The sequence below is a fragment of the Pristiophorus japonicus genome, chromosome 11 (assembly GCF_044704955.1).
Source record: "Pristiophorus japonicus isolate sPriJap1 chromosome 11, sPriJap1.hap1, whole genome shotgun sequence".
NCBI classification, from domain to species: Eukaryota; Metazoa; Chordata; class Chondrichthyes; family Pristiophoridae; genus Pristiophorus; species Pristiophorus japonicus.
The window spans coordinates 36506799-36523916 of NC_091987.1; the positions used below are offsets into that span (position 1 = coordinate 36506799).

A 17118-nucleotide genomic window follows, 5' to 3' on the forward strand; every position below is an offset into this window, starting at 1 on the left:
CCCGATTCACTGATGACCACTGAGTCCTCTGATGATTGGGGGTAGGTTGGTTGGTCGTCGATTGTCTCTTCCTCCGATTGTTCCGGTTCGTCTGTGTGCCGCAGCTTTGTCTGATCCATATGTTTCCTGCATGTTTGCCCATTTTTGAGCTTGACAATAAATACTCTATTGCCCTCCTTGGCCATGACAGTACCAGTGATCTACTTGGGACCCTGACCATAATTCAGAACATATACAGGATCATTTACAGAAATATCGCGTGACACAGCTGCGCGATCGTGATACCCTTGCTGACTTTGGCTTCTATATTCAACATGATTATTCATGTCAGGGTGTACAAGAGATAGCTTGGTCTTAAGACCTCTCTTCATCATTAGTTCAGCAAGCGTGTGTGGTCTTGTCCTGTAACTAAACAGTATCTATGACAGGCGGGTCTGCAGTGACCCTTGGGTTACTCACTTCATACTCTGCTTTATGATTTGGACAGCATGTTCTGCTTGCCTATTGGATGCAGGTTTGAATGTTGCTGATCTTACATGTTTGATACCATTGAGTTTCATGAACTCTTGAAACTCCTGACTGGTGAAGCACGATCCGTTGTCGCTAACAATGATGTCAGGCAGCCCATGTGTCGCGAACATAACACTGAGATTCTCAATGGTAGCTGTGGATGTGCTGGATGACATGATTATACACTCTATCCACTTCAAATATGCATCCACCCAGGAAGATACCTGCAAAGTCTATGTGGATCCTGGTCCATGGTTTGGACAGACACAACCACAGACTCGGCGGCGATTCCACTGGTGCTTTGCTGAGCTGCATGCAAATGTTGCACTGATGAACACATGATTCCAGCTCAGAGTCAAATCTCGGCCACCATACATGAGACCTGGCGATGGCTTTCATCATTACAATGTCGGGATGTGTGCTATGTAGCTCACGTACAAATTTCTCTCTCCCTTTCTTGGGCATAACAACACGATTGCCCCACAGTATACAATCCGACTGAATAGACAGTTCATCTTTGCGACGAATGTAAGGTTTGGTCTCCTCGCACATTTGCTTGGGTATGACAGTTCAACCACCTTTGAGGATGTAACTCTTCACCAATCACCTTTTGAGGATGCAACTCTTCACCACGATAAAATCGGGTCCTGGCTGGTCCAGGTCTTAACTTGTTGAGCCGTGACAGGGGTTCCTTCACTCTCAAAAGCATCCATAACTAACAATAGGTCCGCCGGTTGTGGCGTTTCCATCTCCGGTGTGGGCAACGGCAGACGGCTCAAAGCATCGGCACAATTCTCAGTGCCAGGTCTATGGCGAATGACATAAACATAAGTGGATAATGTCAGCGCCCAGCTCTGGATTCGGGATGAAGCATTGGTATTGATACCTTTGTTTTCAGAGAACAGTGAAATGAGTGGCTTGTGATCTGTTTCCAGTTCAAACCAAAGACCAAGCAGGTACTGATGCATCTTTTTAACCCCATACACACAGGCTAGTGTTTCTTTCTCTCCCGTGCTGTAGGCTCTTTCCGCTTTAGACAAACTTTTTGAAGTTTACGTGACTGGTTGAAGTTTACCCGACTCATTAGCTTGTTGGAGTACGCAACCAATTCCATGTGACGAAGCATCACAGGCCAATACTAAACATTTACATGGGTCATAATGTACCAGTAGCTTGTTAGTGCAAAGCAGATTAGTGGCTTTCTCAAAAGCTCCGTCTTGAGATGCACCCACACCCAGTTGTCGTCTTTTCTTAGCAGCATGCGCAGTGGTTCTAATAAGGTGCTCAATTTAGGTAGGAAGTTACCGAAGTAGTTGAGTAGACCCAGGAATGAACGCAGCTCTGTCACATTCTGCGGCTTGGGTGCATTCTTGATGGCCTTGGTTTTCGCGTCCGTGGGCCTGATGCCGTCAGCAGCAATTTTCCTCCCCAGGAATTCGACCTCTGGTGCCATGAAAACGCACTTCGAGCGTTTCAGTCTGAGTCCCACTTTGTCCAGACCATGTAGAACCTCTTCCAGGTTGTTCAGATGTTCCTCGGAATCAAGACCTGTGATCAGGATGTCATCTTGGAACACAACGGTTCTGGGAACGGACTTCAGTAGACTCTCCATGTTCCTCTGAAATATTGTTGCAGCTCCTGTGTCATGTCGGCCGACGTCAAGTCCAGTTGGGTGAATGACTTCCCCCCAGCTAGCATTGCAAACAAGTCATCAGCCTTCGGTAACGGGTATTGATCCTGTTTCGAAACCCTGTTGATCGTAGGCTTGTAGTCTCCACAGGTTCTGACTGTGTCATCACTTTTCAGCACAGGAACAATGGGTTACGGGGAGAGGGCGGGTAAGTGGGGCTGAGTCCACGGCCAGATCAGCCATGATCTTATTGAATGGCGGAGCAGGTTCGAGGGGCCTGCTCCTGTTCCTAATTCTTATGTTCTATGTTCTTATGGGCTGGTCCATTCATTAAATTCAACCGGTGATATGATCCCTTTACGCTGCAGTCTGTCCAGTTCGACTTCGACCTCCCTCATCCATATACGGAACTACCCGATCTTTATGATGGACGGGTCTTGCACCCGAGTCCACGTGGATCTGCACCTTGGCTCACGTGAAGTTGCCGATGCCTGGTTCGAACAGTGAGGAGAACTTGCTCAGTACTTGGGCACATATATCTTTCTCCGACGACAATGCCTTGATGTCGTTCCAATTGCATCTGATTTTTTTCAAGCCAGTTCCTGCCAAACAACGTTGGGCCATTGCCTGGAACAATCCACAGAGATAACTCGTGAAGCACACTGTCATACAACACTTTAATTGTGGCACTGCCAATCATCGTTATGAGTTCTTTGGTGTACGTGCGCAACTTGGCATTGACTGGACTCAGCCTGGGCCTCACAGCCTTAGTATCTCACAGCTTGTCGAATGCCTTCTGGCTCATTATCGATTGCCTCGCCCCCATGCCCAGTGCCATCGATACCGGCACCCCATTAAATTTCACGTTGATCATTATCGGTTTGCTCTTGGTTAGGAACGAGTACAGTCCATACACTTCCTCCTCTGGTATCTCGGATTGCGTATCCGGATCCGCGCTAGTCTGACCATCATCCTTCCTGTGGTGTGTCACAGCACGCTTGTTTATCTGCAGACACTTGCGCTGGAGATGCCACACTCTCAGACAGCCTTTGCAACTATATTGCTTAAATCGGCACAGCTGGTGCCGGTGATTTCCCTCACAATGCCAACACGAAAAAATCAGATGCATTCCCGCTGGCGGACTTTGGGCAGCCTCAGGTTTCGCGTACACAATTGGGTAGGCCCTGCCATATGTCGCTCTGCCGAATGCCGAATCAATCATATTTACAGTACTTGCCGAGTTTCAATTTTTCACTGATATCAGCTTTCCATCCGCTGTCATGCATGACTGAGCGATCGTGATGGCCCTGTTGAAGTCCAACATCTCCACCGCCAGTAGTTTATGCAGGATCAGCTTATGGTTGATGCCGATTACAAAGAAGTCTCGCAACACAGCACCGAACTTACACGGTCCCGCTGGACGTCTCAGGTCGGCAACAAATTCCACCGCATTCTGGCCCTCTGTGCGAACATGTGTGTAAAATCTGTATCTCGAGATGATGATGCCTTTGTCTGATTTAAGGTGGCCCTGTGCCAGTGTACACAATTATTCATACGTCTTCTCTGTTGGACTCACAGGCAGGAGTAGATTCTTTATCAGACTATAAATTTTTGGACCGCAAACCGTGAGGAACACCGCCCGGTGCCGATCTGTGTTGCCGACCTCCTCCATTTTGTTGGCCACAAAGAACTGGCTCAAATGGCTCACAAAGTCTGCCCAATCTTCTCCTTCCACAAATCGCTCCAACAATCCAATTGTGCTCATTTTTGCATGCAAAAGTTCTTGTTGCCTCATCGCCAAATGTTGTGTATGTAATAACTGTTAGACTGAGTACTGTTTAACTTCAAGAGGTATGACTTTGGCTCTGCTTTATTAAGGCCCAAAGTGACGAATATATAAAATGGTTGGCCTTTTATACATGGGCTGCACACACGTGAATGCAGCCCAATGGCCTCCAACAGTGATGCCATCTAGTGATTCCAAAAGTACATACATGACAATGACAAACTGAAAAATTGAGCAAGTCTAAAAGCAGCAGAGCATGTGTGGACAAGTCAAGAGCATAGAGTATGACAAAGTTGGAGGTGGGCCAAAAGGACAAGGACCAGGTGGACCAATAAGTGAAGGGGCATGGAGCGGAGAGCACGCAATGGCACTGATGAGGTGGTAAGCAAGGCCCAAATAACTGCAAATTCAGAGCAAGGGAGTAAGAAGAATAAAAAGTGGGAAGGAATACATTGTTAAAGTGAAATTGTAAGTTTAAGAAATATTTAAAATCCAAAATAATATAAAAACACTGAAAGAAATTGGGTTAAAACTTACCTGCACAGAAACCAAGATGGCTGCAGATTCGAGAGAGTGTAGAAATGTTGATCCCCAGGTCAACCCCGTGGCCAGTTTGTGCAATTAGAAATCATGACGAAATTACAAAGGAAGTTGCATTATAAATGCAGACTGAGAAATATATAATAGAGTAAAAGTTGACCCAAAAGTGTGACAAAAAATGGCAACAGAAAGTAAGTTTTTGCAGACAGTAAGTGTGTGTGGAGATGTAAAACTTTTAATCAGATATAGATGTATAATGTTTCGAAATTACTGTTGGCAATAATAGTGAATGCTTAACAGGATTGAATGGCATTTTTTTATTTGCTATTTTAATAAAGATGTTAACCAGTTACTTTAGATTTAAATGGATGAATGTCTGTGTGAAAGTAGTGGACAGAGAACTGTCATAAGGGAATGCATTAAGTGTCATTTGTCAATATCAGAATCAATCATTTCCAGATGATGCACCGACCTACTCTGAAGGTTTTCTAGTTTTTTGTGTTTGTTTCTCTTTCCTCTCTTATTTTTCTCCCTTTTACGTTGGATTGGCAACATGTAAGTGAATGGCTTGATATTTTCAGTTAACGGGCTCCCTTGATGTGAAAGGAATACATTGAAGAACAAAATCTGTTGCTGGAGGGAGAATGCAATAAGTAAAACAGCTGCTTCTTCCCCGTAAAACTTATTTTTATGGCTATAGGGTGCTGCGGGGGTGGGTGGTGGGGGAGGGGGTGCAACATGAAGTGTCTAGTCATGATGCTCCAGCTGTGGGGCAGGCTTGATGGGCCAGTTGGTCTTTTCCTGCCTGCCAATTTTGTATGTTCATAAATCTTTCATTACTTGCCTTAAATTTATAATCAACATACAGAAGTGTTAATTCCATCATTTATAGAATAATGTTTTCTTTACTGTTGGCTGCCCGTAGTGCATTAGCATTTATTTTCATAAATTATATCATCTTATTCTTAACTAGACACTAACGTGGTAATTTTATCAAACAGATTGGTCTGTGATCATCTAAATGAGAAATGTTTGTTTACGTGATGTGGGTTGCTATGGGAACAACATTAGATCTAATTTGAACTTCGAATGATAATACCCTGTATCACATTGCCTCATCTTCGATGGAATTTGTTCCTACTAATTCCACGCTTTATGCACACAATATAATGTCTGCATCAGGCAGCAAACCAAGAGTAATGTTTGCTAACACTCATTGATTACATATGTGGGTTTATTTTGGTTAATCCAACAGAGCATCAATTTTACTTTTCGCAATGACCTCTTTAGACACCCCATTCAGCATCTTTAATATTGTCATGTATAGAGCCTTAATATAAATAGCCTGCAGCTCCGGACATGTTAACAATTCAGTAGGCATTTTCACTTTTGGTACTATAAGTAACTTCAGTGTATGTTTGTTTGCAGTCTATAAAACGACTGCTGTCTGATTTTCTTTTAAAACACCACCAAACCCCATTACTATTCTCCCTGATTTTGTTTTTAACCACAGAGGGGATTTCATCTGCTGATGATATCAAACACGCTTCGGAACAGCTCCAGAACCGGTGGGAGGAATTTTGTCAACTACTGGTGGAGCGGATGGACTGGCTCCAGTATCAGAGCAAGATCATCGCTGTATCTTCACAGCTGCAGCAGCTTGAACAAGCCGTGATCTCTTCAGAGAGCTGGCTAAAAGCACAGCAGCCACCGGCCACTGAGTCAGATACAGCAAAGATCCAACTGGAGAAATGCAAGGTTAGAACATTTGACAATTCAAAGAGCAATTATTATTTTTTCCACATTTAGCACTTGGTGCTGTTCTGTTCAGAACCAGCTCTCTTGGCATGGGATATCACTGTGATAATGGTCACAGTGACATGAAACCTAGTTTTAATGTTCAAACATGCTCCGGAGAAATTGGAATGCACATCCAAATATGGGAATGCTTGATCATTCAAATGGAACAACATTCTCTGTTACTGGAGCTGTCATTTTAAAAATCATAACTCCTTGAAAGCCTGCTGACTGATGAAGACTTCTGCATTATTGCAGAGTAATGGCTGCCTGAGATCAGCTATCCGATATACAGTGCTCGGATGTGAGTTGGGACCGGCAATTTCCCACGCACTGTCTTCCTGATCTCACTTGTGGTGATGTGGCAAGTTGCTAAGTGGCAGCCAGTCACTGCTTAAATGGGAGAAATCTAAAATTGGGCTGTTGAAGTACATCTCCTGGTGCCATTCTCCCATCCCTTTGATGAGATGGTCTGTATCCTGGGGAGGTAAAAAGCAGAAAATAAATATAAATACAACTCGGATAGTTAACTCCATTTGGAATCAAATGCAATTTGCTACACTATAACTTTGTAAAATGTGGTGATGTTTCTTGAATTATATGTAAGAATGGGTTGCACACTAAAAGTGCAAGAAAAACACGTGGTGCATTATTTAATTAAAATAGCTGAGAGTGAATAGTTTGATGATAGTTACTGACTGAGTTAGCATGGCGATAAAGGAGGGTTACTGAGCACTTGCACACCAAAAGCTTTCCTATCAACAGTGTGATCTTTGGCAAGTCCACTGCTTGAACACGAATATTTTAAATGACAACTCTACTTCAACTAATCAGTGCTCTCTGCTTTTCAACTCCCAACTTTAGTTTCAACTCCCATATAACTTAGATCCCTGATACTAGCCATTAACTTATGGCTCTTCTCTACCATGCCTCCTATGCTTAAACAGCTCTCATGTTTGTTGGTGACCAGAATTGGATGCATTATTCATCATCATCATAGGCAGTCGCTTGGAATCGAGGAAGACTTGCTTCCACTCGGGAAAAAAGTGAGTCCTTAGGTGACTGAACAGTCCAATATGAGAACCACAGTCCCTGTCACAGGTGGGACAGACAGTCGTTGAGGGAAAAGGTGGGAGGGACTGTTTGCTGCACATATGGTCAGATCAGCATTCTATGAAGTTTGATCATACCTCTCTGACTTGCATTCTACTATGTATCCATTTGCTTGAAGGAGGGCTTTCATTCTGACATGGTGCTGGTTAAGCAATATTGTCTAATTACTAATTTTCTTCTTTTTGCTGAGATGATTACTCTTTTGGTAAGCTCCTGAATGACTTAAACATTTTCCACTGGGCATGCTGATGATACACTAAGTCACTGAGAGCAGTGCTAACTTTGTGAATATTACTGAAATATAGAGTGACCACTTATCGTTCAAAATTCTCATCTTAATTTACAAATTCCTCTATAGCTTCACCCCCACCCTGTGTCTGCAGCTTCCTTCCGCCCTATATTCCAATACATCCCGTAAAAGCTCATCATGTTCATGACACCTGCCTCCTACTCTTTTGATTCAGAACCTACTTTGGAATAACAACTCTTGTTGAGGGAGCAGGCATGGTTTTAGGGGAAAATAATAATATCGTATGAATTTCTTACATAAAAGTAAATATGGGCATAAAAAATAGTTATGTTACTAGAAGGTGCATGAAGAACACAGTGTTGCATGATCTTCCTTTGAATTTTTCCTTTATATATGTAATAGAAACATGGAAACATATAAAATACGTGCAGGAGTAGGCCATATGGCCCTTCGAGCCTGCACCACCATTCAATATGATCATGGCTGATCATTCACCTCAGTACCCCTTTCCCGCTTTCTCTCCATACCCCTTGATCCCTTTAGCCGTAAGGGCCATATCTGACTCGTTCTTGAATATATTCAATGAACTGGCATCAACGACTCTCTGCGGCAGGGAATTCCACAGGTTAACAACTCTCTGAGTGAAGAAGTTCCTCCTCATCTCAGTCCTAAATGGCCTATCCCTTATTCTAAGACTGTGTCCCCTGGTTCTGGACATCCCCAACATCGGGAACATTCTTCCCGCATCTAAACTGTCCCGTCCTGTCAGAATCTTATACGTTTCTATGAGATCCCCTCTCATCCTTCTAAACTCCAGTGCATAAAGGCCCAGTTGATCCAGTCTCTCCTCATATGTCAATCCAACCATCCCTGGAATCAGTCTGGTGAACCTTCGCTGCACTCCCTCAATAGCAAGAATGTCCTTCCTCAGATTAGGAAACCAAAACTGAACACAATATTCCAGGTGAGACCTCACCAAGGCCCTGTACAATTGCAGTAAGACCTTCCTGCTCCTATACTCAAATCCCCTAGCTATGAAGGTCAACATGCCATTTGCCTTCTTCATCGCCCGCTGTACCTGAATGTCAACTTTCAATGACTGATGAACCATGACACCCAGGTCTCTTTGCACCTCCCCTTTCCTAATCTGCCACCATTCAGATAATACTCTGCCCTCATGTTTCTGCCACCAAAGTGGATAACCTCACATTTATCCACATTATACTGCATCTGCCATGCATTTGTCCACTCGCCCAACCTGTCCAAATCACCCTGCAGTCCCTTAGCATCCTCTTCACAGCTCACACCACCACCCAGTTTAGTGCCATCTGCAAACTTGGAGATATTACACTCAATTCCTTCATCCAAATCATGAATGTATAATGTAAAGAGCTGGGGTCCCAGCACTGAGCCCTGTGGCACTCCACTAGTCACTGCCTCCCATTCCGAAAAGGACCCGTTTATCCCGACTCTCTGCTTCCTGTCTGCCAACCAATTCTCTATCCACGCCAGTACATTACTCCCAACACCATGTGCTTTGATTTTGCACACAAATCTCTTATGTGGGACCTTGTCAAGTGCCTTTTGAAAGTCCAAATATACCATATCCACTGGTTCTCCCTTGTCCACTCTACTAGTTACATCTTCAAAAAATTCCAGAAGATTTGTCAAGCATGATTTCACTTTCACAAATCCATGCTGACTTGGACTGATCCTGTCACTGTTCTCCAAATGCGCTGCTATTTCATCCTTAATAATTGATTCCAACATTTTCCCCACTACTGATGTCAGACTAACCGGTCTATAATTACCCGTTTTCTCTCTCCCTCCTTTTAAAAAAAAAAAAGTGGTGTTATATTTGCTACTCCTCAGTCCATAGGAACTGATCCAGAGTCGATAGACTGTTAGAAAATTATCACCAATGCATCCACTATTTCTAGGGCCACCTCCTTAAATACTCTGGGATGCAGACAATCAGGCCCCAGGGATTTATTGGCCTTCAACCCCATCAATTTCCCCAACACAATTTCCCGCTAATAAGGATATCCATCAGTTTCTCCTTCTCACTAGACCCTCGGTCCCCTAATACATCTGGAAGGTCATTTATATCTTCCTTCGTGAAGACAGAACCAAAGTATTTGTTCAATTGGTCTGCCATTTCTTTGTTCCCCTTTATTAATTTACCTGAGCCCGACTGCAAGGGACCTATGTTCGTCTTCACTAATCTTTTTCTCTTCACATATCTATAGAAGCTTTTGCAGTCTGTTTTTATGTTCCCGGCAAGCTTCCTCTCGTACTCTATTTTCCCCCTCCTAATTAAACCCTTTGTCCTCCTCTGCTGAATTCTAAATTTCTCCCAGTCCTCAGGTTTGCTGCTTTTTCTGGCCAATTTATATGCCTCTTCCTTGGATCTAACACTATCCTTAATTTCCCTTGCTAGCCACGGTTGAGCCATCTTCCCTGTTTTATTTTTACTCCAGACAGGGATGTACAACTGTTGAAGTTCATCCATGTGATCTATAAATGTTTGCCGTTGCCTATCCACCATCAACCCTTTAAGTAACATTTGCCAGTCTATTCTAGCCAATTCGTGTCTCATGCCTTAAGTTTAGGACCCTAGTTTCTGAATTAACTGTCACTCTCCATCTTAATAAAGAATTCTACCATATTATGGTCACTCTTCCCCAAGGGGCCTCACACAACAAGATTGCTAATTAGTCCCTTCTCGTTGCACATCACCCAGTCTAGGATGGCCAGCTCTCTCGTTGGTTCCTCGACATATTGGTCAAGAAAACCATCCCTAATACACTTCAATAAATTCTTCTCCACCGCATTGCTATCAGTTTGGTTAGCCCAATTTATATGTAAATTAAAGTCGCCCATGATAACTGCTGTACCTTTATTGCACACATCCCTTATTTCTTGTTTGTTGCTGTCCCCAACCTCACTACTACTGTTTGGTGGCCTGTACACAACTCCATCCAGCGTTTTCTGCTCTTTGGTATTCCGCAGCTCCACCGATACCGATTCCACATCATCTAAGCCAATGTCTTTCCTTGCTATTGCATTAATTTCCTCTTTAACCAGCAACGCCACCCCGCCTCCTTTTCCTCTCTGTCTATCCTTCCTAAATGTTGAATACCCCTGGATGTTGAGTTCCCAGCTTTGGTCACCCTGGAGCCATGTCTCTGTGATGCCAATTACATCATATCCATTAACTGCTATCTGTGCAGTTAATTCATCCATCTTATTCCGAATACTCCTCGCATTGAGGCACAGAGCCTTCAGGCTTATCTTTTTAACACACCTTGCCCCTTTAGAATTTTGTTGTAATGTGGCCCTTTTTGTTTTTTGCCTTGGGATTCTCTGCCCTCCACTTTTACTGTTCTCCTTTCTGTCTTTTGCCTCTGTCTCCCTCTTGTTTCCCTCTGCCTCCCTGCATAGGTTCCCATCCCCCTGCCATATTAGTTTAACTCCTCCCCCACAGCACTATCAAACTCTCCCCCTAGGACATTGGTTCCAGTCCTGCCCAGGTGCAGACCGTCCGGTTTGTACTGGTCCCACCTCCCCCAGAACCGGTTCCAATGCCCCAGGAATTTGAATCCCTCCCTTCTACACCACTGCTCAAGCCACGGATTCATCTGAGCGATCCTGCGATTCCTACTCTGACTAGCACGTGGTACTGGTAGCAATCCTGAGATTACTACTTTTGTGGTCCTACTTTTTAATTTATCTCCTAGTTCCCTAAATTTGTCTCGTAGGACCTCATCCCGTTTTTTTACCTATATCGTTGATACCTATGTGCACCACGACAACTGGCTGTTCACCCTCCCTTTTCAGAATGTCCTGCACCCGCTCCGAGACATCCTTGACCCTTGCACCAGGGAGGCAACATACCATCCTGGAGTCTCGGTTGCGGCCACAGAAATGCCTATCTATTCCCCTTACAATTGAATCCCCTATCACTATAGCTCTCCTACTCTTTTTCCTGCCCTCCTGTGCAACAGAGCCAGCCACGGTGCCATGAACTTGGCTGCTGTTGCCCTCCCCTGATGAGTCATCCCCCTCAACAGTACCCAAAGCAGTGTATCTGTTTTGCAGGGGGATGACCGCAGGGGACCCCTGCACTACCTTCCTTGCACTGCTCTTCCTGTTGGTCACCGATTTACTATCTGGCTGTGAACCCTTTACCTGCGGTGAGACCAACTCACTAAACGTGCTATTCACGTCATTCTCAGCATTGTGCATGCTCCAGAGTGAATCCACCCGCAGCTCCAGTGCCGCAATGCGGTTCGTCAGGAGCTGGAGGCGGATACACTTCCCGCACACGTCGTCGTCGGGGACACTGGAAGCGTCCCTGACTTCCCATATGGTACAGGAGGAGCATAACACGTGTCCAAGTCCCCTGCCATGACTTAACCCTTAGATAAACTTAATTTGGCAACAACAATGCTAAATGTTACTTACTGATAAAGAAGGACAAAGAGAAGCTACTTACCAATCACTTACCCCCTTGGCTGTGACGTCACTTTTCGATTTCTTTCTACTTCTTTATTGCCTTCTCCCTGCAACTGCACAAGTTGGGCGTTTATAGGCCTCTCGCCGACCCCAGACTCCCGCCTCAGCGACGCACCTCCCGACTCCTGATCTCGCGGCCTTTAAAGGCCTCTCCGATCCCCGGACTCTCGCCTCAGAGCTGCACCTCCCAACTCCTGATCTCGCGGCCTTTATAGGCCTCTCCGATCCCCGGACTCTCGCCTCAGCGACGCACCTCCCGACTCCTGATCTCGCGGCCTTTATAGGCCTCTCCGATCCCCGGACTCTCGCTTCAGTGAAGCCAGCAGTGCCATCAGCTGTGTAAGCAGTGCCCCAGGCTAGATGTCTCCCATCATGTTAAGCATATCAAGATTTACAAAAATAAACTCCTTTTGCTTTACTGAAGGACAATTTCTAACGTACTTCTGGCTGGCCTCCCACATTCTATCCTACATCACCTTGAGGTGATCCAAAACCCGGCTGACTGTGCCCTAACTCTAACCAAGTCCCGGTCACCCATCACCCCAGTGCTCGCTGATCTACATTGGCTTCCGGTTAAGCAACGCGTTGATTTCAAAATTCTCATTCTTGTTTTCAAATTCCTCCATGGCCTCGCCCCTCCCAATCTCTGTGATCTCCTTCAGCCCCACAGCCCCCCAAGATTTCTGCGCTTCTCTAATTCTGCCCTCTTGAGCATACCTGAGTATAATCGCTCAACCATTAGTGGCCATCTGTTGCCGACGCCCTCAGCTCTGGAATTCCATGCCTAAACATCTCCACCTCTCTACCTCGCTTTTCTCCTTCAAAGACTTTAAATCTACCTTTCCTGCTCTATTTTCTCCTTATGTCGTTCGGTATCAAATTTTTTGTCTTCCAATACTCTTGTGAAGCATCTTGAGACATTTTACTACAGGAAAGGCGTGATATAAATTATTGTTGTTGTTGTTATGACAATGCAATTTAAGTGGTCTTCTCACTCTCATAATTTTAAATTCTTCAGATTTAAATCAAATATAATTGCAGACTGTCCCTTGTGAGGCAAATGGAGATTTTTGAAGCACGCCACATATCTGGTTGATATGCACATAAGAAGTGATGTATTTCCTCAGTACTAAAAATGCTTCAGCAGAGTTTTATCAAATTTCATAAGTGTCTTCAGATACAATGGTCAAACAAAGTGCAAACTCCAATATAAAAAAATTCTGCATTAATGAAACTGAATTTGATAACTTTATTTGTTTGGAGAGGGAGATGACATCACGTAGAAGTGGTGAGGACATGATTCAGTACAATTTTAACTGTGTGTTTATAATAAAGAAACAGACTGTTAAATACTTTGTGGAGATGGTGCTTCTTTGACAAGAGCGTACATGAACAAACGCACGCATGCACACACAGATGCACACTTAGTTATTTTACTTTGCCCTGCGTGTATGTCCTTCTCAGCATATTCTGACAGCTTTGCAATTTGATTCCTACATCCCCTGTCAAAATATTTCATGAAGCCTCATTTGCAAGCAGTGCTCATATTTCTGGTATTTTGTTGTTGATTATGTTGGTGAGGATGATAAAATCACTGGTGGGTAGAGAATTTTTTCTATTTTCACCCACTCACTGCATCGACTTCACCCTGATCTGGTACAGCACAGTTTAGATGCCATTGTAGAGTCACACATGACTGCCCACTATTGTACCTCAATGCCACACTCAGAAAAGCACTTTTTTCCACACTAATTAACCATCCCAATGCTTTTGCCGAGCAAGGTAATCGACTAGTGCAAATTAACATTTAGTTATATACGTACTTGTGCTGTGGACTAACATTTACTATGGACTGGATTCGGACTGTCCAGCTGCAATTAAGTGAGAAGCTAAGACAGCAATGAGAGAAGATATGTATTCATTCAGTCCTGCCTGACTTAAACCTAAGTCCATCAGTGAAAGGCCAGTTCTCTCAATTCACTATGTCGCCCAGCCCTTCTAAGAATCACTGATTCATGTTCTAATTTGAACATCGATCATATTGCCAAATAAATTACAAATGAAAATTGAAACTCCTGATTAGTCAGCATTCGATCTTGCTGTACAACCAATCAGTGGTTCCAGACTCTGGGTTGCTGGGTTTAAATGCTCCAGGGAAACTGGTCAGTCATGATTTTCATGTGTGCATTAGACATGCAATATGAAACTTTCAGAGCTTTCAAAAATATTCATATCCTGATATTGACAAAGTAAAATCTGTTTTTATGTAAACCTTTCAGGAGGAAATCTCGCGATTGACAGCACTGCAGCCGCTGGTTCATAAGCTGACAGAACAAGGAGCTGAGTTAAAACAGAAGGAGGAGGTGCCCAAGTCTTTAGGGGCTGATATTGTGGCCTCGACCAGTCATTATGCTCACGTTCTTACAGCCCTGCAGGCCCGAGAGAAACTGTTGCAATCTCGTAAGTGATTCTATGTGCACATTCGGTATATGCTTAATTGTGCTAAAAGCCAAGCATTCAGTCAGTAAAGTTTCAAACATGTGGAATAGTATCTCTCCAACCACGATGTTCCCAAATCATAGAAGCAATTCATCTTTTGAGAATTGCAGCAGCAGTTTTTTGCAACATACAAATGGTATTACAAGTTCCTCAGAGGAAGGGATGCATGTGCGATCAAGGTTTTTCTAAATCATTTATGACCATTAATGATAGAAATAGTTCAAATGGAAGAGCCGACGTCTGAGTCACAGACCCTGAATACCCTTTGCGCGAATCACAATAAGCGGGGAGAAAGGTCTGGCTGTAGTCGTATAAATCTCTATTTAACAAACATTTCACAAGAATGAAATTGTTTAAGAGTTCAGAAGTAATATGTTGGTGCTTTCCATTCACTGTTATTTTTTGTTATATAAAGACTCTTTCGACTGCATTGATTTTCAAAGCCCAAGAGTTGAAATTCCAATTAAAGTCAGCTGTCAATGCTTTGATTCCTCTCATTCTACAATCTTACTGATTTAACCTTGGTGCTTTGATCCAATGTTACTTTCTTCTTTTCTCACTACTTCTGTTTCACTGTTGACCCAGGCCTATTGTTCCCCTTGATCTTCCTATTGCAGACTGATTTCCTGCCCTCTGCTTCTTTTAACTCTCAGTTGCAAACTTGATTAGTTTTTGCTATTTTCTTTCCTTTCCAAATGTTGCTTCCTTTCACATAACAATGCATCATTTTACCTTAATTAGTTCCTCAGATGGCTCAACAGATTTACATAATGAACAGCTGGGTCATACAGGCTAAGAGGTTCTTGGGTTCAATCCCTTGTCTGTGTTAAATCAACAAACTGCAACTGGGAAGATGATAGGGCTACAATTCATTTTTGCCATCCAGGTGAGGGAGGGGAAAGTTGTCCAGGCATCTGGCTCCTGATCATTATCCAGCGAGCTGTGCTAGAAGTGCAGATGGTGGGAAAATAACTTGCCTTCTATGATAGAATAACTTATCAACCCTCCAGAGACGTGGACCAGTAGACATCTCAGATCGCTGGAGAAATACCACCAGCGATGCCTCCGCAAGATCCTGCAAAACCCCTGGGAGGATAGATGCACCAACGTCAGTGTTCTCGATCAGGCCAACATCCCCAGCATCGAAGCACTGACCACACTCGACCAGCTCCGTTGGGCAGGCCACATTGTTTGCATGCTCGACACAAGACTCCCAAAGCAAGCGCTCTATTCGGAACTCCTACATGGCAAGCAAGCCCCAGGTGGGCAGAGGAAACATTTCAAGGACACCCTCAGAGCCTCCTTGATAAAGTGCAACATCCCCACCGACACCTGGGAGTCCCTGGCCAAAGACCGCCCTAAGTGGAGGAAGAGCATCCGGGAGGGTGCTGAGCACCTCGAGTCTCGTCGCCGAGAGCATGCGGAAAACAAGCGCAAGCAGTGGAAGGAGTGTGCAGCAAACCAGACTCCCCACGCACCCTTTCCTTCAACCATTGTCTGTCCCACCTGCGACAGAGACTGTAATTCCCGTATTGGACTGTTCAGTCACCTGAGAACTCACTTTTGGAGTGGAAGCAAGTCTTGCTCGATATCGAGGGACTGCCTATGATGATGATGCGCATGGTGGGAACATGACGTGACCTCTATGATAGAATAACGTATCAACCCTCACTGTCAAAGTTCACACATTAATAATGGATATTTGGATGAGATGCTGGAGGGGAACTAATGCTATTGGAACTCGATTCCAGCAAGAAATCAACACATTAAAGAGGGAAGAAAATTGACATAAAAAAATAGTTTCTCCTTTGGAGGGATTTTTTTTATTGTAAACTTTTGCTTTTACCTTTTGTAGAGGGATGTTACTGCAATCGTCCTTCATCTCCTTTGATATTGCACTCATTCAGGTCCTCCCATCCAGTCTTCTTATCAGCAAAGCAAAATACTGCGGATGCTGGAAATCTGAAATAAAAACAGAAACTGCTGGAAATACGCAGCAGGTCAGGCAGCATCTGTGGAGAGAGAAAGAGAGTTAATGTTTCAGGTCGATGACCCTTCGTTAGAATCAATTCATGGATTTGAATGAGTCCATGGCAATTAGATAAATTGTGAGTGAATTAAGTTTGCATATTAATAACATATATGTAATGCCTGTAATATAGCAAAGCATCCTAAACTGCTTTACAAAGTGTTTGGGGCAGGGTTGGGGGGGAGCCGGGGGAGGGAAGTGAGGAAGGGGATTCTGTAGTCCTGATGATCACTGTGCTGTAGAGCAGTTTTAGTATTTTGGAGGCCCTCAATTAGTCCACCATAGGGAGCCCTTGCCTGTTTGCCCCTTTCCATTCCTCTGTCTGGATTAATAATTTTGTTTGCTGTTTTCTTAAAGCATTGCCTTGTTATCCTGTTGATGTCTTTAAGAGTAGAAAATGTTTAAAAAGCGAAAGTTATTTGCCAAACAATATATTTCCTGGATAT

General features: G+C 43.9%; 1 protein-coding gene across 12 annotated transcripts in view; it reads left to right on the top strand.

The window, feature by feature from the left end:
• The window catches only part of dmd (dystrophin), a 2299423-nt gene that overhangs the window by 987204 nt on the left and 1295101 nt on the right, over positions 1-17118 (top strand). For all 12 annotated transcript variants that reach the window (XM_070893344.1, XM_070893337.1, XM_070893339.1 and 9 more), the window contains 2 exons: positions 5980-6224; positions 14424-14604. In XM_070893344.1, the coding sequence (XP_070749445.1) occupies positions 5980-6224; positions 14424-14604 (426 nt within the window). The remainder of the gene's footprint in view (positions 1-5979; positions 6225-14423; positions 14605-17118) is intronic.